The following is a 24,243-nucleotide window of genomic DNA, read 5'->3' as shown; positions in this document are numbered from 1 at the left end:
TTTGTTTGTTTTGTTTTTGTTTGTTTTTGGAGACAGATATACAGTATATACAAAATATACTGGTACTTAAATCAGTCTTCACTCAACGTATTATGGCAAAGGAAGGATGGTGTACAGCTGCAGAAAACAAAGGGCTGGCACAAAGCAGTAAAGGGCAGTTATCAAGCACAGCACTTGGGGCAGATAAGGCTGCATAAGAGGACACACGAGACAAGAAGAAATGGTAGTTCTGTATGTAATGACATGCAAACTTCTGGAAGCAGTAGAAGGAGAAAAAAAAGAGGTCATGCCTATGCTGGTAGCTAAAACAGCCATGACATAGGCTCAAACAGCAGAATGCAAGAACCAGAAGTATCTAACTGCTAACATGCCCTCGGAGAACAGTTTTGACCTGGACAAACCCAGCACTCTGCTGGGAATTGGGCCCAGCCTGCCTGGAACAGAACATACCACAGCCCGTTCTCAATAAGCAATTTAGTCTCACACACCCTTTGGGCAACAGCTTTGAACGTATTTTGTAGGCTGTCCTGTATTAGGTAAGATGCACATCGGAGAGAAAGAGACTGTACTAGAAAAAGAAGTCCTGCCCTGCTGCAAAGGGAAAGAAAAATGTAACAGTGGGCTCAGCTGAGCCATGGAAATGCCTGCTTAGCTGGTAAGACTACTAATGATTGAGTGTAAGAAGCTTTTTGAGGCAAAACTAGGTGCAAAGAACAAAGATCTGCTCTGCGTCATTGCTGTTGTGCAGAGTTCTTATGTTTAATGCTGAAGCAATACACAGAATTTCATCTAAGATAACACTTCAGGAAATATGTACTGCAGGAAAAAAGAATTAAAATAAAATCTAAGAGGCACTGAGATTAAGCAAGTTGCCCAAGCTTATGTGAGACATCCAAAGCAAAGCCACAGTGTCTTGATTCATTTCCAACCAGCCTTGCTTTCTTCAGCTGTAAGATTCCAGTGGCTAAGATTAAGCAGCAGTGCGAATACAAGTTGTTTCATCAATGAGACCAGTAGTTCTCTGTATAAACAGTATCTCCTCCCATCTTCAGCTTTGAAGCATGTTCATTTATAGCCGGAAAGGCAAGAGTAGCTACTTGAATGCTTTGAACCTATGTCAGCCTTTGAATTGGGTAACAAGCCAGAAGAGTGATGGTATTACTGCCTAAACACAGGCATTAATCAAATTCATTACCACATTCAAAAGAGTGCATTTTTAAAGCGTAAGTAATGAATATGAAGGTTATGAAACTTGAAAGCAACTAATTGTGCAAGGGTCTGTGTAACATGGGTGTACATTGCTTCTAAAGCATGAAAGGACAAAGCAAGTTTTAAATATTACCCATACTTATCAACAGGACAGTGCCTTATCTCTCTTCGCTCCCATATCTTAATGTTTGATCTGACCTCATAGAAATAAACTAGGTACAGAACAAGAGAATTTAGTTCTGCATTACACATACCAGTCTCACAGAACAAGTGAGACCTTAAAGCAGAAACCTAGCAATGAGACTACAGGAACTAATCATATGTACTGAAGAAGAATCTAAAAATCATCTTTAAAAAATGCAAAAAGTTGTGGGCTTGTATAGAGGCAAGCAGGGAACCTGTACAGTCCTGTTTGCAAGTACAGCTAGACTAATGCATTCCTCACCAGGCATTTAGCTTCTGAAGTGCCAGAACACCTGAATTACATGTCTGTCTTTGCCTTGTGCATTATTCAAGAGAAAAAAAAAAGCCAGAGCACCAATCTTTCAAGAGTCAGGCAATTCCACAGTTCCCTCTGGGTCCCCTCGCAGACTGATGGAGCAGGGGCTGCTCCAACAAGAGCTACTCCGAGGGTGGCCACAAGAGGCTGTGCAAGAGCCACGCAGAGCCCGTCCAACAAAGGTTGAGCTCTGATCCCAGCAAGCCACCACCCTGAAACGCAGAGCGAGTACAAAAAACCCACTCAGTGTTTCCATAGTGCCACATCTACTTATTTACAAGACCATGGCTGAGATTATGTGCACTGACTTTGTTTCAGAAGCATTCACGGAAAGGACTGGCCCACAAAATATATGGAAAGTGTGATCTGCTCTGAGCACCAAAGTAGCCCAGAAAAGTACTGTTAAGAACAGCTGTGCTATAAACTGCTGCTTAATCACTTCTACACAGACACCCCCTCACTATTAGCTCAAAAATCTGCTTTTGAATGTTCAGGTCTGTATGATACAAAGCTCACAAGCAAAAATGGCACCAGTATCGAAGTGGATGTTATCATGGGCTTCTTGGAAGGTCTTGCATCTTCACTGCCTGGCACTTTTTAGGCAGTAGAACAAACTGATTTTGCTTAATAAATTATACATTTTTTAGCCTGATTGGTCAGTAAAGCACAGAAAGAGACATGAAAGTTGAGAAGGGCAAGCACTGACCAAAACGTTACCAAAAGGTTCTCACCCAATTCACTGTTGTCATCCACCAAAATAATTTCATGAAGAAGGTGTGCAGGAGTGCGATCGAGGACGCTGTGTACTGTGCGAAGCAGGGCAGAAAGTGCTTCATTGTAGAAACAGATGATAACACTGGCAGATGGCAGATCAGAAGGGTAGGACTTCTCTCTACATCTGCAAACAGAAACATAGTATTTATCACTGCTTCAGAGGGACTTCCGTAGGTATATGTTACTACTGAAACTTCATAAATGACATTAAATATGTAGGAAGAACCCCTAGCTTGAACATAAAGAGTCCAGGAGGAGTATAAAAATCTATAGTAGGGCACAACATTTTAAGTTACTCTCTTCCTAACACAGAATTATAATTAGTATTAATACTTGTTAGAAAACATGGGATAGGATGGATTGGGGTGGGAGAGAGACTGACAGATCCATAAAACATAAGATTAAACACTAAAGGATTGTTTCAGCTGTCAAAACACTGTCTAATACTCTCAGGTGGCTCAGATACATACAGGAATGGCAAATATGACATGAGGCCTAGAAAACCCCACATCTTAGTTGTCCAGCTGGTAGAGACCAGGTTGGATATCCCAGAATATCTCCAATGATACTAAATATCTGCTTTGACAACCAAACATTGAGATTCAGCCTGCAGATTAAGATGTGTAAGTCTAGTCAATACTGTCAGCGCAGTCTAGACAGCGCCCAGCTCACCCTAAGGCAGGGGATTGCATTTTGTCAGCTGCAGAGCTCTGTGTGCTCCATTAACTGCACTGGCTGGATTTCTGCTACCTATAATAGAAGTAGAGACAAGTGACTAAAGTGTAGCTAACTGAATTTAGGCATCGTAAGCTGCTTGCTGAATCTCACTCAAAGCAGAAAAAGATCATTCTTTATACTTATTTCCAAATTTTATCCATATTTTTAATGGAAAGTAGGGTACAGTATCACAGTTTAAGGGTACTATATAACAGATTAATGCCATTTCAAGATGCCATGAATGAGGGAATCCAATAAAAATATGAAAAATTGTAAATGGAAACCCAGCAGGATACAAGAAAAGTCTTCATTGACTTGGAATGAATTCAGCTCTTGGGAGAGATTTCAGCAAGTACGATTCATTACCTTGACCCACACCAAAGCAACCACTAGAAAAATAGATGTAGGCTTATTTATTTTTCAGTTTAGCGGTATTTTTTCTTTTCCATATGCATCAGATGGATTACAGAAAAAAATCCGCTTTTTAATAAAAAGAAGTATTCAACAGTGCAGTCTAGATATCAAAGATTTCAAATGAGAAATCAAGCTTTTGTCCTCAGTTGTTCTTCTATCTTATCCTCTGTGGGCTTGCAACAAATGTGGAGCAGTATATAAAGCAAAAGTCTTCTCCATTAAACACTCATTAACGTGGGTGCTGGTACATTTAACATCCAATTTATAGATGTTCCAAATACAGAACTACAGCACCTCTTCTGGTAATTACTGTACTCAATCTCAAAAATAAAGGTTCAAAAAAAGATATTGTACCATGCTAAGTGAAAGAGAAAACAGCTAGCAAAATGAAACAGACATAAGATGTGTAATTGTAGTATGGCTGGAGAGCAAGTTTGATTCCATGAACTTTTCCCCCCCCCCCCCCCCCCCAAGTACTATTTTTGGTTCTTGTTTCTATCAAAAGAGCTGCCCGTGAACCAACTGCTTACAAAAATTAATATGCTAAACATTTGAATAAGCATATATCCAATCCACTTTGTCCTTAAGCATTCTTAAAGTGAGTTAAGAATCATGAACACTTTGTCTTTAGGGAATAGCTCTCTTCCTCCCCCATTTATTATCTTCTGGGCTGATTTACGTACCAGTCTTCCCATACCTTCCACGTATCTACCACATATCTTTCCAGTTGGTATAAAATTAGATCTTCACATGCAATATGCAGGGAAAAAAATAGAAGAAACCAAAGAATAAAATTCCTAATCCCAAGCACTCCAGCTTGGATGGCTGAAAACCTGCCTTCAGTGACAGAAGAGGTTGAAAGAGAATCAGATGGAAATGCAATACCAAAAATGTTACATACTAAATCAGGTAGTATCCAATGCAATGCTAAGTCCCTGAACACATATAATTGTATCATATTTTCTCCAAAAATTTGTACATACTTTGCATCTCTTGTATCTGGTACCTCCCTGTGGTATCCCAGCCGGTTACTGATGAGCATATTGAACGCATGCTTCTGGTAGCCCAAGTCTCTCACTTCCTGATCTTCTTCATTAAAAATCATTCCTGCAGAAGGGACATGCCAAGATCAGTTAACAAGCTTAAAAGCATCCCTTGGAAACAATCAAGGAGTGAAATGTATGCTTTAACTTCCTCTAAAACCAATCACGTTCTTCAGAAATCATTTTACCCTCTGGTTTTGCAGAGTGCATTCGGTAAGTAGTGTTTCTGAGTAGCCTGCACAGCTGTAATAAAATGAAATCATTCTCCAAACTGACATCTCCATTGTATTTATTGCCTTACCAGACACATTCCTTTCTCTGAAATGGCCTCTTATTCTTAACACCAACCAAAAAAAACAACATCAAAGCAGCACAACAGGAGAAGCTTCAGCCACACAATGCATCAGCACCCAGTCATACAGACGAAAGGGTCTAGAAGTAGGATTTTGAAGAGAAAAAACATTGACAGTGGTGGAAAAACCCTCACAGTGCAACCTCCAATTCCACACAGCTTTCCTGAGCCTGCAGTAACACAGAAATGGCTATGACAGAACTGTAAACTTCTTATTTCTCTCACCTGGGACTTTGACAGCAAATAAAACAGCAATAGAGCTAGCTGTTTCTCTGTTGATTATTTTAGCAGAAGCATCCACTGTTGCTGAGCACGGCAGAGGCAGCAGTTGTCGATATAAATAAGCACACTGCTAGATGCCAAGGTGAAATCCTGAATGCCATCCTGCCTGCCTTGTCTCAGTGCCATGGGCTTCTCTCTCACTGAGCCATATGGTCACCAGGGTGAAGAAAAACAAAACATGGTGCTTCAAATTAATTCCTCTACAGAAAAAAAGTGTGGGAAGTGGTAAGAGTGCACAGAGCTTTGCTGTCCTTTCAGTCCTTGCATCAGCTAGCCACTTCTGTAACAATTCAGGTAGCAGTGACATTTTGTTGTCCCTGTTCAGCTGGCTGTATAGAATCTGATGTCCTTTCAAGACAAACAGACAGTTTTATTATCAAGCCAGAGTGACTACTTCGCTGCAAATTCAGTACAGGAAGTGAGCAGGTATCACATAACTTATCTCCTTCCACTCTGCTCATCATCTACTTAAGACCCAAAATCTGCAAAAAGAAAAAAATTAAAAAGGTAGTACTCACTTACATACAGCCTGAAGAGCAGATTTCGCAGAGCCATGGACTAATTCAGGTTGGAAGGGACATCTGGGTTAACTGCTCAAAGCAGGTCCACCTACGTCAGGTTGCTGAGAGCTTGCCCACTTAAGCTTTGAAAGCCTCCAGTACCTCCAAAAACAGAATTGACAACTCTGTCCCTGTTCAAGCACCTGACCACCACTGCACTGATTTATTTTTTCCCCCCTCTTGTCTAACCAAATCACCTTATCTTAATTTCTTATCATAACCCCTTGCAACACCAGCAGGAGCCTGGCTGCACCTTCTTTATAGCCTCCCATTAAGATGGTTTTGACAGCAATAAAATTTCACCTCTTTGTTTTTATTCTGCTTTAGAAAGAAGGCAATCTCAGCTTGTCCTCACACCTCACATTCTCCCGTTTTCAACATCTATGCAAAAGCCAGAGAAAACATTAAAGAAAACGGAAGGAAGACCATATAAAAAATGTAAATGAAGAAAGCATCAGAACTAAGGACAAATCCTGGCTGGCCCTCAGAGCACAGCTGTGTCACCAGTAGATGTGTTTCAGAAACAAGATCTACCTGTAGCTACAAAATCACCATTTACCATTCCCACCCTGGTGCTTTTAGTCTCAAGTACAAAAAATAACATGGCCAGGCTGTACCACACGGAGCAAAAATGAGGGCCTGATGTGTGCGGAGCAGCTGAGGCCTCTTGGTTTGTTCAGCCCAGAGCAGAGCAGGCTGAGGGGAGGCCTCATGGCGGCCTGCAGCTCCCTCACGAGGGGAGCGGAGGGACAGGCGCTGAGCTCTGCTCTCTGGGGACAGCGACAGGACCCGAGGGGACAGCATGGAGCTGGGACAGGGGAGGGTCAGGCACAGTGCCCAGGGCAGTGGCCACAGCACTGAGGCTGACAGAGATCAAGTGTTTAGGACACTGCCCTCAGACACAGGGTCTGGTTTTGGGTGGTTCTGCGTGGAGCCAGGAGTTGGACTCAATGATCTTGGTGGGTCCCTTCCCACCTGGGATACTTTGTGATTCTAAATCTTGTCACAACAGCAGTATCTTTCTTCCAGCATCAGGTTTAAGGGGATAAAGCAGCCCTCCTTTGAACTACATGCATTTCCAGCGTGAGGTTTCCAGCTTATCAATTCAGACACCCAGCTCAATCATTCCTACATGCTCAGTGTCACAGGAACACCATGACACTGGGTCAACTTAAAACATCTCCTTGACACAAAGTACAAGCTTAAACACATACCAAATGCTTCATTCGACAATCCTTCCATACCCGACCACTGATTACTTCCTTCTGATCTTCTGAATATAGACTAGAAGGAATGCTAATGCTTTTAAAACATCCTTATGAAGAACAACATCCAAAACACATGCAAAAGGCCTGAAAGATTTCAGTCCAAACAGCAGATACAGGCCCTTGGAAAATAAGGTTTGCAACGGAAACATTTCAGGCTTTACTTCAGCAGAATTATTTGGGTTTCACAAGTTTATAAAGAAGACTTCATCCCATCAGATCGGTGGTTTTGGCTATCATATGCCAATGCTTTTTTTTTTTTTTTTTTTTTTTGCTTTGCGTGTTTATCACTGCAACACCCAACAGGGACAGGAAGCCTTTTCCTGCAGCACCTGATCTAATTCACACAGAGAGCCAGCTGTCTCCCGATGATTCACGTACAACTTATCCTGGCACCATAAATCCCCTTGGCTTCCACCAGCCAAACCAGTCACTCTGTTTGAAGATCAAGGGACTTCTCAGTCAAAAAGCTCTAATTTCTTTCCTGGCCAGCACTGAATAGCTGGAAAGAAACAGCCACCTCTGGACTGGCTTTCACGTCACTTGGCTCTCGTGGGTTTTGCAGTGAGCTGATAAACATTTGAAATGCCGCGAGGCAATGCAAGTTGGCATTTCTGTTCTGGAGGGCGTTTTTCCACATATGCACGCAACTCTATGTGCAACTCATGAGCTGAAGTTTGGCAAAGGCCTACAAATTTTTGAAGCTGGTGATGCAGCATTCAAAAGTAATGACAAAAGACCTCAGTCAGATGTAAGTATTAAACTCCTGGTATGGAGGATACTATGCCATAATTCCCAAAAAAGCAGCAGATACTGATACTGTGGTGCTCAATGTGTACCTCCAGACTTCAAGAAAGTTTGCAGGCTAACGCAACACAAATTCAAAACACAGCAGAGAACAACACTAAGCTGTAAGCAGTTAAATAAACAAAGCATTTTAGCTTGGAAGACGAACTCAAATCGTCTCATTGACGAAATATGTTCCAACAAAACACGCAGACCTTTGTTGGTACAAAATAAGCAAGACTTGGCCCTCGCCACTGTCATCTCAATCAATCTTTCATTGTAATTTTGTTCCCCACACATTTTTTCTCATTGATTTCATACTCCAAGGATGTTCTTCTCATCAATGGGTCCTCTTCATTGTGTATTGTTATCAAGCTATTTTTAATTGTTGCATACGATCAGAGCTCCTCTGTGGGGAGTAAAAGTTCACGTATTTCAACCCAATCAATATAGGAGCAAGATATGAAAGAAGATTCTGGAAGTTTCAATATATTCAAGAACTACATCAAGGGCAGACACCCTGCTGCAATCCAGTCCTCAATAACACACAGCACAGCTGTAAGTGTAAGGAACAGTATATTTTGTATCACACACAGTAGAATAAATTTCAAATAATTTCTAGTTAAGGGAGCCACTAGCACTATCTACATTTTAACACCAAAACTACTTCATTACACAATTTGCACCAGGAACCCTTTAAATTTGAAACCTTCAAATTCCATTGCTGCTACTGTTTTCAGTTTTGTCACCAACACCGAAAAGCACTTACCCATTTCAGGAGAGAAGTCTACCTCCCCCTTCACTGGGTCCTGGACATGATTTACAAGAGGATTTCCAATCTTATTCTCTTTCTGTTGCAATTCAGGTAAATGAACTGGCCCCCGGGTAAAACGGGGATAGAATTTTTTTGGAAATGGCCTCTGAGGTTCCAGCCCCTTGACGGGCACATTCTTGAAGGACTGATTTTCTTCACTGAAGTTGAAATAAACAAAGAGCAGAAGTGTCCAGGTCACTGATGTGAAAAGGCACCCATAGCAGAAATAGCGAAGCGTGACACTTCCCATTGTAGACTTAGCATCGTTGAGGACCCATTCTCAATTACCTGAAAGAGAATAAAAACACATTCAGAGCACTGCCTGTTAACTCCTGAGGTTTTCCCCTAGGAAGTTCATACACAGAAGAAGGAAAGAGCAACAAGCTCCAAGATAATTCATTGGCTTCCTGCAGACTCTGGAGGAGATGCCCGCCTAGAGCTGGAAGGAAACAAACCAGCCCTGAGTTGTGCTGTAGGCATCCCTCCACTTACAGCACTTTTGCAAAGTATTTTACAAGTTCCTAAAGCTAGCAAATCCCTGGAACGAAGCACGTGAAACTGGTCATAAAGTTGTATTTACAGCCCCAGAGATTCAGGTAAACTTTTTGGAGTTTCTCATGTCTAAACAAGGCTCATTTCCCAAAACTGTGAGAAAAATAACTCAAAGTATTAGATTTCTCTCATCATTATCTAAACAGAATGAATTTTTTGCACAGTAGTCAGGAAAATATTTAATCACCTTTTAATTAGTGAAATGCTTGTATTAAGAAAAAGTATTGGGGGTGGGGGTCAGGGCTTTACACTAATGCATTTCTCAGACTTCTCAAGAAATTGGAAATGACCAGAAGTCTTCAGGTCAGCCTGGCAAAGAACAGACAACAACAACATTTACGAGCACAGCTTATTCCCTTCTCAATATGGAAAACTACTAAACAGAAGTAGAAGGTGCTCACGATCCCAGAGAAATCTATAAAGATCCCACTTATTTTGGCAGCCCAATTCTGAGTCCTAAGTGACCTGCATCCAAAAATTCAAAGTCCACTTTCACAGACCGCACCGAGTCATTCTTTCCCTTCCAGAAAGGAGATTTCCACAAAGTAAAATAAAGGAGAAAAACAACTCCTCAAAAATAATTTACCTGTTATTGTCACCACGTCCAACTTCCTCACTTCTGCAAGGGAACAATCTATGCAGCAGTTAAGCCCAAGGAGCTTAAAAAGGTCTTAAACAGGGTTTAAATCTCACGCTGACCCCGCGCACAGATGAATCGCATGCCCTGTGGAACAGGCTCTCTAACGCTGTCACACACAAATCTTGCTGCTTAACTGCAGGGCCGTGAAATTGGTCAGGCAACAAATGCCCTGGGGCTAAAATGATTAAAAAAACCCTCTCATTCTAGCTAGCAGAAGGGGTTTACCAGCTGGAGAGATGCAGGTCACCGATCCCCAGTACCTCACTGCCTGTGCAAACTGTGGTCAGTCACCATAACCAAGGCGAATCCAGGCTCAGAAAAAGCACAGGAGGCTGCAAAGGACCAAGATTAGATAAACAGCTACGTCCTCCCATCATAGTAATTCTTCCTGCCAGACAGCCTGCAGACAATTAATACTTATCCTAGAAGATGATCTGGGGGCTTGCCAGCTTTTTCTCACAGGGCCACGAGAAGGTCAGCTGCTGTCCAACTTGTCCAAGGCGAATATTCCGCTCCTCAAAGCCTCTAGAATTGTTTTCTTGTTCGCTATGGTAACACAGATGCACAGCCCCGCATCGTGGCACACACTTGCACAGCAGACTGAGCTGTTCTAACCCCACAGCTTTTCATTTTTGTCTCCAACCTTTTCATTTGGGAGCTATGGAGGCACACACCTACATGGCAGCTTGCACAGGAGAGCCAAATCTCACCTTTGCTGTCCCAGCTAAGGGATAAGCAGAGCCCAGAACGGAACAGCATCTCCCCAGTCTCTCGGATGTGTTTCACAGATCTGTTTTGGTGCTGCTGAGGCACTTCCAGCCACACCAAAGCACATTTGCTGTGTCCGAGATCAGACATAATCAGATGAAAAAGGAAGGGATGAAATGAGTGATCACCAGAGCGAAAAGTTTGCTGTACATCCCTTCCATCTCCAGCAAGCCCTTGGAGAGGGCTGACAGCACACTCTTGGACACCTACCAGATCACTGCTACAGCAGCAACAAATATAAACCTAAGCCCGATAGCATTTCCACATGTTCTTTCCTAGGGCAGGACTGCTTCACCTTCCTTTCCCCTCCTTCGCTGTTCTGCAGCTTGGTGAAAGGGTACAAAGGTTGAAATGCCGCATTTAAAATAAATGCCAGAACCTCCACGATGCAGAAAACCAGGCCCTTTCAGTAGCTTGCTATTCAACCAAGACATTGGGTAATGCATTTGGCAGGAGAACGCAGACTCATTATTTATTTGCTTTAAGATCCACAAGTTTTGTCAGAGGCTTCGTTTTGGAGGCAGGGTGGAAAAAAAAAGTGAACGCTGCCCAGCAGGGCTTATTAGCTTACCCGATTTACCAACACGTGAGCATTTACATGACTGTTCTCTGATGATTTCAACCATTTCTACCACTTCAACAGCAGCAGAAGTCACGGTCTGAATCAGTGCTGTATGCTCCAGTCTTAAATCAACCACGATGTCTCTCTCAGGTCTGTGTTAGTGATGAGGCAGCAGCGTGTTTTCAAGTCCTAAACAGCACCAGTCCTGCTTGGGACCTGTCCCGAGGGACCAGGAGAGCATTCAGCCCTACCCTTCTGTATGTGGCTCTCCAGAGGGAGGACTGAACACTGGTCACAAGGACCCAGAGGAAACAGTCATGGACGCCTCCACTTCCACCTCACCGTCCTCTCTATCCAGGACCCTCTTCTGCAAGCCATTTGGACCCAGCGAATGAACTTACCCTGCCCAGCTCCTTTCCTTCCTGTGCTGTGAAGTTCTCCAGCAAACACTTTGCTGCTTTACCAACAACTGTCTCCAGCTGCCTGTGCGCTGTCACAGCCCGCCGGTGGCTGTCTAAAAACATCCATCCTCTCCCAGCTGGTTTCTCCAAGCAGGATTTGAAAACTTCAAAGCCAAACTTTTTTTTTTTTTCCTTCTCCCAAAGCGTTGGTATCCTTCTCAACCCAGATATGATCTTTGTCTCATGCTGCTTGTGTATTTTTGAATTTAGCAGCCCTAAACCCCCGGTAACACAAGCAGAGCTAGCAGGTTTACATAGTTAGATAGAAACTAACTGAAAAAGCAGATTTTTGTTATCCAGACAATGTCCATGTGCTCATAAGGATATTTTTCACCAGTGTAGTAAGTACAGTAATACCCAATGTGGTCACCACAAAATTGCTATTTGGACAGGACAGTTAAAACCTATTTTTATCTATTTAATCAAATGCAAGCAAAAATAGTAATTGCCATCTAAAGAACCAACCCCTCTATGGTTTAAACATATCAAGAACAATTTAATAATACAGTTCCTCACCGATTTTACATGTAATTCAGATTAGATCTGAAGGATCTAAAGTGTTTTACCTCTCAATTTCTGGAAAGCAGCAGCTGCCAAGAGAAAGTTTCCAAACTACCTCAAGCAATTCTTTCCCAGAAACGCATGCAGGGAATGAACATCCAGACTGAACAGAAGACATTTCCTCCCCGTCAGCAACATCGAAGCTGTCACAGCAACTAATAAATAAATCACACCTTGAAGTATCTCACAAGCCTTCGTCAACATTCACAACAAAGCAGCAATGCAAGGGATTTAGGGCTATTTGCACTGGGCTACTTAGGAACCCTGTCAGAAGGGACATAATCCATAATCCAGACAGGCATAAATCATCCGAGGTGGCAGCATCTCCTGCATCAGGAAATGAGTCTGTTTTGGAGGCAACTGCTGTGACCGACAAGGGAAAGAAGTCCATGCTCTTAAGAGCTGCCCCTGGTATCAGCTCAGAAGAGATGGCGTTTGTAATGCTCAGTATTTGGGGCATTTCTAACAAATACCCTGATTTACAGTCTCTCTCATCTTGCTCCATTTTGACTGTCATACATATTGTCTGACAGTTATCCCACTTTGACAGAGCCTTGGATTTTAGTTTGCACAACGGAATGCCAGAAATAAAATATTCCTCTCTAATCCCCACAAATTCCAGTGCAGAAATCCCAGTTCCTTGCACAAGCAGTAAATCATTTATACCTCTCCTTTAAAAAAAAAAAAAAAAAAAAAAAGGATAATTAAGTATAAGTAACTTAGCAAACCTCTCCAAAAGTCAATCAATAGCGGACATGATAAAAAAAATGCAGGAGCCTACCTGCCTGAGTCAAGCTTCAGGGATTACTGTGCAATAGGGTTCTCCACATCTCACCAACTTCTTGTAGGGTTCTTATAGAGCCAGCAGGAAATCCAACCCACACATCAAGCCCGCTAACATTTACATTTAATAACTGGCCCAACAATTACACCCTGTTCTCGCAGACAGCCTGGAAGAGCGCCGTTAGGAACCTGCGCAGCTCTCACACTGCCCCAATGTACGAGCCTTCAGTGTTTGTCAGGAAAAAAATGCCAGCCACATTTCACAGTATTTTGGCTTAAAGAGCCTGTAGCTACTTTTCCTCTCCGTCCAGCCACTGCTTAAACACCAACATCTGCTTGGATTAACCTCAGCAGTTTAGTAAACACACCGTATGACTGGATGGTTCAGGACTGTGCCAGAACTTATGTTTGTCAGAGGTCAAGCAGAGGATCAGATTAACCTCAAGATTTTTTGAAGCAGCAGTCAGAATTATTTGAGAAAACCTGAAACTCTGCTTGTAGTTTGTCCAAGAACAGCTTTTCTTTAAAAAAGAAAATAAAGTACGGGGATGACAGAGATACAACTCATACTGCCCAGACTTCCTGCAAGACCGCCTGCGTGTTTTGGACCTCTATTAAGGCAGGGAACAGATACGTATAATCCTTATTTTTTAAAGAGCATTCTAGTGAAATATCATTAAACTAATTTTTATCTCGCTACAAAGCATCAGGATAAACTGCCACGTGACCTTCTACAGCTGCATTTAATTTTTAATTCGTTATTTATTGGGGGTGGGGGGGAGAAGCAGAACAAGAAGATAAGGTAACACTATTTACAAATGCAGATTTTGCTCTTGCAATGGCCTTAACTCTTTACACATTTCTCAGCCTCCAAGACGTGACAGCTACCATCGCTGCTCTTCCCAAGAAGCCTCGGTGTGACCAGGCTTTCCCATTTTCTTGTTGGCTCACTGGCAACCAGCATTAGCAGCACATCGAACAGAGGCCGGATTAGGAAGCCGCAGCACTCCGGTAATGCACCCATCACACAAACAGATGGCATTTCCCACAGCTGCTGTGGTTTCGTGAAACTATTTGTTGTTCTTCTATTTTCCAGGCATCCCTTACATTGCAAACAGTCACCAGGGAGAGATGGTTACTAGACGAGCGAGATGACAAAGGGACACCTCAGGCTGCTTTTCCTGCAGGGTTTTATGGGCTCCAGCACACATTGCTAGAAGGATGCACATTCACAATACAAGTTAGAGACATTTCTAATTTAAAAGCTAAACCTAACAAAAACCTAATTTAACAGCTTACAAAAAACCTCTTACTGGACTATTTCAGCACAAGATTTGATCTACCTGCCTGCTTGCTTTCAGTCAAAACCAGCCATTAATTTTTGACCTCACAGAAGGGACGGGTCATCAGACTTTCTGAATCAAGTGGCTCTTCCTGACACAACCCAGGCATGTAACTGCTCACATAAAGGCTGTTTGGAGAAACAGGCCTAAAGTAGGCTCAGCACGGCCAAAAGCTGGGACAGAAACTCCCCAGCTGATGACACAGCTTGGAGAACCCAGGAGATGCAGCGTATGGGCTGCAACAACCAGAGCACAGCTGGGGATGTGGGCACACCACCCCTGTAGGACCACGGTACCCACCTGGGGATTTTCCAGCACGTCAATAAACTGGAGCGAGCTCACCAGAGGCCACCAAGATGGTCACGAGCTGGAGCGTTTGCTTTGCGATGGCTCTGGAGGTGCTAACAGCAGCCTGCTGGTACCTGCAGGGATGTGAGCAGGAAAGCAGAGCCGGGCTGTCCACCGAGGTGCAAGTTGGAAGAAGGAAAGAGCTAAAAACAAGGCTGATAGACCTTCAGTCACAGCAACCCTCACGCAGAGAAATACGCTGCAGACCACGGGCTGTCCTGTTGTATAAGATCATTTCTCCCTTTCATTTTAATGAGATGACATACCCAAATCTATTTTTAATGAGCCACTGCAAGTCACTTCGAAATGCAAATGTAAAAGGTTTGGGAGCCAACAGTTTAGTCATTTCAGCACAGCTACAGAAATCCGTGTCACACCAGCTAAAATAAATCCTGCTGAAATCAACACGTTGCAGAAAAATCATCTTAAAATACCAATGATGTTCTTTATACTTTATAGACAGAAAGACAGAGAGCTTTGTTGCATGAATTGCTGAAGACCTAAGAAATTAGGAGTATACACGTCTGAAAAACGTAGTGTTTTATAATATTTTATTTAAATTATGGTTTTAGGTTCCCACTCCTATTTTTATCACTGTCAAATGACTCCCTTGTAGCATATACTGATGGGGAGTTCAGTTTTTGGACTTTAACCACAGATGGATAAATCATGAAGATTTAAAAATAGTGGTATGCAAACGATATAATGAATGCCTCCTCCAGGAACATAACTTCTCTTATCAAGCTTTTCGGAATTTCTAAACGCCCATAGGAAAGCTTTGCTTAAAAGGCTGCCACACTGAAGTGAATGGGAACATTTTTCTTTTTTCAAAGTTTCCATTTCAAATATTTCCTTACTGAAGAAGGTATTTTAAGATTTCTTCAGCATCTTTCACTTCAAAGCATGCTGGATTTTCTTTTTGTCGATAACAAACAACACTCTCCCTACATATTTCTCCTGTCCAAGGAGAGTATTTCAAAAAGGTTCTCATTTATGGATATAATTTTCATGCAAAAAACAGCTAGAAGTTTGGAATGGAGAAGTTTCATAAGAGTCAGGATCTCTCATTAACGATCAACCTAACAGAACACCAGTTTGGGTTAAAAACAACCCTAAATTGGAAATTCGCATAGCAGTCCAGTTTGTGATTACAGACAGCAAGTACACTTGGATTAGACAGTTAAGTTAATCAAAATCCCACTGCTCAACACTGAATAAATAAGGGCTATACTGTGGACAGCTTCATGCTGCTGCAGTGTCCTCTTTCCCCTTCTCCCCTCCAAAAGCTACTTGTTTCCCAAAGGAAAAGTGCACACATGGCATTAGGGGGATCTCCAACAAACATGCTGCACCGTAGGGCTGCTCTGCTGGATGTTGCTTTCAGCCATCTGGCATAGAAATACATGTCGTGCAGTTCATGGACTCCTAAAAATACCTTCTTCCTTTTAGTTGCTGATATTTGTTTTCTGCCAATTGAAACAATGAGATTTTCTTCTCATTGGCAAAGCCAGCTTTCAGGGAAGCCAGGATTTGTCTTCAGGGAAGCCAGAATTTTGCTTTTGTATTGTCTCCCAAGAAAGGTGCATGCACTTTGCAGTGCAGCTCTTCCTTCTCACGTATAGCTTAGAAAATGTCAGGATTAAAAATAAAACCATGCCGACAATTCCTATTTCAATGCATCTCTCAGATTAAAAGATCCACGTATCTAAACGTTAGTTTAAAAAAAACCTCCAGCACTATATATAAATGCAAAAGGTAAGCGAGCTTACAAGGTCAACTACACACAAGTAAGCTGCTTAATACCTTTTCCAAATGTTTTAAACCTACCTAGCTCTTCCTTGCATATCACGTCTGCAAAGCTCACCAAAATAAGAGTAAAAATACAGATGTGCATGCAAAATAAGTAGATAAGAAATCCTTCTACACGAACAGCTGAACAGAAAAATGCTCACCTTCTTCCAGAAGAGTCGGCACTAAAGAAGCAGTGCAAGGTTACATCGTGAAAACACATTCACTGCAGTAGCAGTCAAATCCAGTTGGTGTCTTCATTCTCAGTGAACAATAAAACGCTGAGCCTGAAACTTAACACTTTGGTGCTAAGCACGGCTTCCAAGTCCTTACTGGAAACAGGGTAACAAACACAAGCTTTCCTATGACAACAGGCTGATCTGGAGGGGGTTCAGGACATCAACTCGACAAGGTTATTCCTCATTTCACTGCACAGACCGCCCCAAAAGCACTGTTAGTACTTCTTTTTTTACTTAAAAAAAGAAGTGAGGTCATTTTACTGCCACTTACCAGAGAAGCATAATCAGCAAGCGTATTTCTAAGGAATCTTTCATCATAGCATCAGTGGATTAGACCTCAGTAAAACTAGAGAAAGCCATCATTGAGTTTGTATACAAATTCCACAAACTCCTTTACTCCCGATTTTCCGAATCACTAGCAATTTGAAGACTTCCACATTTTGACCGCAGTTTTCTAGGTATGCTTTCTGCTCAAATGCATCTTTTTAGAAAATTCTTCAAAGTGCTCTGAGCTTTTTTTTCCAGCTTTCTACAAGCAGAGTGAAAACATTATCCAGTTTTAAAAAAAAAAAATCAGAAAAAATTAGAAACTTAATTTGGCAGCCCTCCTGCCAGAAAAGCTGGCAGGAGATTTGGCAATAAAACAGACCTCACTGAAGTACTTTGCAGTGAGGCAGTGAAAATTGGAGTTGACTGGGCTCAGCTTTAAGCCTGTGACTACTGACCATAGATATTTTTTTTTGCAAATCCCGATTCTGCAGTTACCTCCAAGCAGATATCCCCCTGTGCAGAGCTCAGTACTGAAATCAACAGCTGCATACAAAATATGCATTTGCAAACTCAGACTAGAAACTTCATTAAAAAAACCTTTACCTGAGCTTGTATAAACTGCAAAGCTGCTGCAATTACTTTATTTCCTACAGAACTAAGAACTCTGTAATGCTGACTTAATGAGGATGGTTAAGTTGCACCTTACCCTACAGCATTAGGTTATCAGAGTTCCAAGCCTATTTCCCACAAATCCTACAAGGCTGATTCCTTTCTCTTTTTTTCTGGAGGATTTTTGTTTTCAAAATGCAGAAACTTACGTAAACAAATATGACAGCAGTGCTACGTTCGCAGCCCAGGCGCGTTGCATTCGCTTACAGTCAGCTGCCAGAAATTGCCACAGGCAGGCAACAGGAGGCGGCGAGCTGCTCGCTGCGGCTCTGCAGTCTGCATGTGCAGCTCGCTTCGGTCAGCCCTGCACCAAACATCTCCGTGGAGCTTGAGCAACTGATATTAGTGCACAAAGATGTATTTGTTTAAAGCAAAAAGGTAAAACCTAGCACTACAGCTGTGAGGGAGGTGAAAACAAGTTAGGGCTTAAATCCACAAAAGCTGGCATACCTGTGATCGAAGATGTTTTGCTCATTCTCAGCTGCTTACTTTCATCCTCAGCTTTTAACTCATTTAACTCATTCTCTCAGCTTCTAAAGTATTAACTCCTAGTGAGGTTCTCTGTACTATGAAGAGACAGCAGAATCTTAGTGAGACCCCCCACGTCTTACAGCCTGGCTTCTCTGGCATGGTTGGCCATTGCTAAAACACACAGAACTGCAAGAAATGCTAAAAGCAGTGTGTTTAATTGAACCCGATGTCCATTTGCATTTCTCATGTGCAGAAACAAAGGTCACTTGGAGTTTTTCGCTTCAAGCTTTAGCACAGAGTCCACACCATTTGGAACAACACAACAAGAGACTTTTTTTTTCCCCTCCAGTAAGGAGCTTTTTCAGAAACCCTCCCATCTTCTTGCTTGTGGATCTATTTTCACAACAGAAGTGAAAAGTCACTTCCGCACGCTAGTTTCTCTCTAGTTCTCCCATTTTCTCACTGTCTCAAGCCATTAATACTAGAGAGGAAGCTTGATGGTACAAACCAACTCCATCTTCTCCCTCCAGCTCCCGGACTGAACCAGGACACCCACACGGTTAAGGCATCAGATGGAGCCACAGGATGTTCTGGTTGAACTATTTGCTCTGCTATGGATTTTGATGAGATCCTTGGAAACTCACTGCCTCAGTTCCTTCTATTAAACCCAAACGATGCATTAAGGCAAACACATCAAAGGTCCTGTGGGCACAATAAGCAGAAATAACACAAATATCAAGTGAAACTCTGGGTTAGAAGAGCAAGAACTCATTCTTGCTTCTCCCCGAAAGAGCCCACCTGTAAACTCTTGCAGAGGAGACACTCTTTTCACTTTCTTAATAAAATCCAGTAATACAAACAAAAGAGGTACCTACCATTACTGCTACAACCCTATCTATAGATGGAGTCAATGAAGACACTTTCAGTCATGCATATGAACTAAGCTATTAAGTTTAATAAAAACTTATATTGCTAAATATTGTATTTGACAGTAGGGTAGGGAGTTTTCCAAACGCATCAGCAAACAGACCTTCTATGGGCATGTTTCTGGGGAAAAAAAAATGTGGATTTTAACTCCTGGATTAGAGTGATAAATCACCAGCACGCAGATTTCACACTGTCTGTATGGAAAGCAAACTTGTGCAAGTTATGCCAATATTTAATTTTCTTTTTCATTCCCTTCTACGTGTTTGTAAGGACAAGCTTCCCTCCTCTTCCAAGGAAAGTCCTTCTCCATCCCCTACTGGTCACTTCTCTTCTGCTTATCTATTGCCAACGCTTTTAATACAAAAACATTCTCACGATTTCGATGTTGAAATCGAGGATGTTGCAATAGCACTGTTGATCTGCTGTTCTTTCGTTTTCCCATTTCAGTAGAAGTCACAGTTTCCAACTCACTGATAGTGCAGAGGGTTAGCATGGAATCCAAGACTTAGTTTGCTCTTGTTTCACAAGCCATGAGTCTCAGCATCTGCTGAAGCAAGAGATAAGACATGCTAACTGCCAAAATTAAGGTATTCCAAGGAACAGATGACTAAAGAAAGCACTTCTAAAAAGCAAACTCCCCAACAAATGCATAAGAGGTGTCAACAGGACCCATAAAATCATCTGTTCTTGATGCTACACTTCAGAAATTAGCAAAATAGTCAAAATACCTATAAAGATTGATTTATATGGAGTTGTGCATCAGAACAGGATAGAGTTCTGTGCTTCCTGGAAGAGGATCTCTCTTAATTCAGCTCACCTTTGAGGTTTAAAGCATCTAATTTAACCCTTGTCTGCACAAGAAAATCCATGCCACTTAGCCAAGCAATGCTTGGATGGCTTTATATAAACTAAAACCAAGACCTCTAGATGCTCTTAGCATTCATTAAGCACTTGTTTAAATCAGCGTGTCATATAGCCATCATTTCCTGAGGAACCCAGCTTTTTGCATGCCTCTGCAGGTCTGTTAGCTGAACCTGTCCATTTAAAATCTGACTTCTTAAACAGTGCTGCACCTTACGGCTTGAATCTCAGGAATTACACAATGAAGTTACTGCAGATAAGCAGCTACCTCGTGTTAATGTCTCTCCTATGCTTCTTTGTGCACATACTCCTTCCCTCTTGCATGGCAAGAGAAGTGATTTCTGTTCAGGTAGCTTGCTCCACGCCAAGAGGGATTAGAGAGACCATGCATGCCAGCAGAGCCGATAAGGTATCAACTTGTCAGTCAGGGCAAACGCTCAGCCTCCAAAATGCAGAACCTTGCACAGCTACTACCTCCACAAGAAAGAAAACCACACAGCTCACCTGCCCTGAGCTCAGTTATTTGCCAGCAAAGACATCTAATTGCCCACCTGCGAGCATTACAGGTTAGTGGGGTATAGACTCCTCCCTAGCCTGCACATCTATTTCTTGCTCACATGATAAAACAAAGTACAAGTAGGAAATCCTGAGGTTCCCCATATTAGGGGTTTGGAAAGAGTGGAAAAGTTGATTTACCCCTGAGGGCTATAGTCCAGTTTCAAAAACGTGAAGAGCTGCAAGAAAACCTAGACTACACAAGAAAAGGCAGAGATATAGCACATCACTCTTACAGGCATTTCAATCCATACTTTCTATTTTGGTAACACCATCAGCTGTTTAACCCACAGGTTTGTATTTTCACAGCACGGTGAAGGAGTTCAGAAGGTCATACAGCAATATCTGAAGCTTAGCAGGCTTGAAGTCAGCTTTTGATTGAAGCAGTATCAACAGCTTCCTAATTCTGCCCTTTTTTCTTGCACCGTATTACTGGTTTTTACAATAAAGGATTTACACTAATTACACAATGCTGACTCACACCAGAAACGTGCTGGAGCACAGCTGAAAGATGTGGTAGATACCATTAACTTTTATGCAAAACGAGCCAAACAAATACATTTTCTCATGCTGCTAAACACTGCTTTAACAGCCAAAGGCTCTGTACTAACAGTACTTGATACATTAACACAGTAGCTGCAACAGCAGATGCATTCATCTCCGTAAGCCACCATATGTTTTGAAATGAAACCTCAGATAAGAATCAAGATAGTTTCCATCTCCCACAACCTAACAGGGATTGAAAGACTTCACCCCTGTAATACTTTTTTGAGGGGAAAAAAAAAAAAAACAAAACAAAACACATGAGTTTCTGCACTTGAAATACACGGGCCTATTCTTGCTCTTTGACAGCAAGAAACAGAGTTGTACTGCAGCATCTCTCCAAAATGAAAGGTACTTGAGTTTAGGAGATACCCATAGCTATGGTACTGCCTAGTCAGACAGACAGAACAGTTTAGGAACTGTCACTGAAAGGAACAACTTTCCCTCAGTTTCACAGAATTACAGAACAATTGAGGTTAGGATGGTTCTCTGGAAACCCCAAGCCCCCTAAATTTGACCTTGTCCTTTCAGCTGGAAGCCTCCCTTTACTTTCCTGTCCCTGTAACCAACACATGGCTGCTCAGACCACACCATTTTACAGTATGCTCCAAGGCAGGGCAACTTAATTAAGAACGATCCTCCCTCTGTTCTTTCCACCCCTGCAGTATGTATGTTCTTCTCTCTTGCTTGAAGACACAAGTTGCCCAGATTTACCACCTACTCAGATACTTCTGTTCTTCTCTTCTGTATGACCTTGCCCTGCTCCCCACACAGGCACTTTACCTGCAACAGAAACTTTTGTTTCTGTAGCATTTACTATCAAGAAGATACTTTGTATAGAACAGTTTGCTACATTAATAATTCACCACTATTTCCCTCGGTAGGCTCTTTTGGGGGCTTTTTTCCTCTAAGAAGCCTGAGTCACACGTACTGTTATTTTACACCGCTATGAGAAGGACGATCCAAGCTCACTCATTCCCATCAACATAGTAGCTTACCAGGAATTCCTTCCAGTTTTACGCCTAGGTATAACTGGGGTATCAACACGCCTGCTCCAAAGCAAAGTAATCATACAGCAGAAGGCACACACCAGGCCCTGAAACCTGCAGCGAGAACCTCTTAACCCAAAACGTGTCACGTAGCCTGCTGGTTTCCTCCTCCAAGGCTGTGAGACGAAGGCTCATTAGAGCTGCAGTGCTATTTCTTCCCTTCCCTGCTGCAGAAGAGCTCCTGAAACTCCACAGGAGCTTATCTTACCCTGAGACGAGGAAGAGCTTATGCAGAAGGCACACGGTTCTTCAGAGCCGGTTTTACTGGGGGAGGCCAATCACTTGCTAATCAAAAGCCTCTTATCTGGAACCACCTGGGCCGTTAGGATGATACAACGGGGCCTAGGAACCCCAGCCAGGTGGTTTTATACGTGCAGAGACGTTCTCCAGAAGGCAGCAAGGCAGAAACACAGCCAGGAGAGCTGGGTGCCATCCCCCCCGAGCCCTCGGGTCCTCTTAAGCTAACCGGGGATGCCTGCAAACAGTTCCCCATTAAGATGGGATCCATAAAATAAATAAATAAGAGGCAGATGCTATCTCAGAAAGTATTTGAAATATTTCGTGTCGCTTACAGGCTGCTGTAAGCAAGGACAGATGGGAAGGGGTCTTAGTTGAAAAGCATTTTTAAGAGAAATCAGGTGGATCAGCAGAGAGCTGCTGCCCACCTGTGTAGTTAGCACCCTGGTGTGAGGAGGTTTCACTGCTGTCGGAAGCAGAAAGCTGCATTCCCAACATGACAAAAGGGATAAAACACAGATTATTCACAGAGCAGCAGCAAAACCAGGCCCCAGTTTGGGGGGATTTTCCCTTGGGAAGAGCAGGGGCTGCACCGCCGAGCCTTTGAGGCCACTGTCCCCGGGGGGGGCACGGCGACACCGGGGGCACGGCGACACGGGGCAGGTGGCGGCACAGGCACCGTGAGTCCCCCGGATAACCTGAGGGGGGGCTGCTGCTGTCGGCTGCCACTATCCCACCCCACAGCCCCCTCCAGGAGCCGCAGACCGAAGAGGAAAATCCCCCACGGCAGCGCCGAGGGCTGGAGCCAGGCGAAACAGCCTGAGGGGGGCGGAAAGGGAGCCGCGATGTCGCCGAGCCCGCGCTGGAAGCCACGGGAACGACAAACGAGATGAAAATCCAGCGACCCCAAGGCAACCGGGGACCGATCGGGTCCCTCATTCCCCCTTCCCAGGGGCTACCCTTCGCCCTGGGGCTGCCCCTCGCCCCGCACTCACCGCGGCGGCGGCATGGTCCCTCCGCCCGCCCCCTGCCCTCGGTGGTGGCGGCGGCAGCGGCTCGCCCCACAGCAGCACCACGTAACCCCGCTGCCTCCTCCTCCTCCTTATTCTCCTCCTCCTCCTTTTTTTTTTTTTTTTTTTTTTTTTCCTTCCTCCCCCTTTTTTCTTCCTCCTCCTCCTCTTCCTCCCCCACGTGACGCGGCCGGGGCGCGGCCGCCATGACGGGGGGGGGGGGGGGGGTGAGGCGGCTCGAGAAGATGGCGAGCGCTGCGGGCAGAGGGCTTGTGGCAGGGTTTTTCGCCCTCTTTTTCTCCTCCATGAGCCGTGCGCGGCTCCGAAGCACCTCAGGGGGTCAGGTTGGGTGGATTCAGTCTCCCCACCCCGGGGTTAGGGTTGGGTTTGTTCGGTTTTGCTACCCCCAGCTGCTGTACCTTTTTGCACAGCCCTGAGGGTGATAGCCAGAAGCTCGCTCGCAGTTTTTTCTAAGGACAAAACCCCTCTCCAGTCCCTCAGCTTTAAGCTTTATGGTCTTAAAGGGTGTCTGGAAGTGCTTGTAGGGCTCTGAAGGGGAGAAAAGAGGCAGCTGGAGGTCAGGCTGGCAGGGGATGTCTGGGTTAAATAGCGTGGGTTTCCTTGCCGTGGAGTTATCTGGCGTGTGTGGGACTAATTTCATGCCCTGAAGAAATTACAAATACCTGCCTGACACTAGCAGCTGCCCTAGCAGAGAATATTCAGTAGCACCTCTGAAATTTGTTCTTCTTTCTGTGTATAATTAGTATTAAACTGTGAGAAAGAATAGGTCTAGAGGTTGATGGGTTAGTTGCCTAGAAAACAAAAGTCTGAAATCGGGCCCCAGCTGTTCATTTATAAAGTTATTATTACTCTTATACTTCTGACCCAGTG

The 24,243-nt window shown here is 43.4% G+C and overlaps 1 protein-coding gene across 1 annotated transcript in view; it reads right to left on the bottom strand.

The window, feature by feature from the left end:
* Positions 1-23,448, bottom strand: part of GALNT11 (polypeptide N-acetylgalactosaminyltransferase 11) — a 42,601-nt gene extending 19,153 nt beyond the window's left edge. Inside the window, exons 1-4 of the mRNA XM_084283098.1 lie at positions 23,338-23,448; positions 8,671-9,003; positions 4,597-4,720; positions 2,440-2,606 (exon numbers count right to left, since the gene is read on the bottom strand). Of these exons, the coding sequence (XP_084139224.1) occupies positions 2,440-2,606; positions 4,597-4,720; positions 8,671-8,965 (586 nt within the window). The 5' untranslated portion in view covers positions 8,966-9,003; positions 23,338-23,448. The remainder of the gene's footprint in view (positions 1-2,439; positions 2,607-4,596; positions 4,721-8,670; positions 9,004-23,337) is intronic.
* Positions 23,449-24,243: the final 795 nt, after the last annotated feature.

This window comes from Netta rufina, assembly GCF_964035555.1.
Source record: "Netta rufina genome assembly, chromosome: 2".
In the NCBI taxonomy this organism is placed as follows: domain Eukaryota; kingdom Metazoa; phylum Chordata; class Aves; order Anseriformes; family Anatidae; genus Netta; species Netta rufina.
Note: the sequence above shows the minus strand (reverse complement) of the source record. Positions and strands in the feature narration are given on the sequence as shown.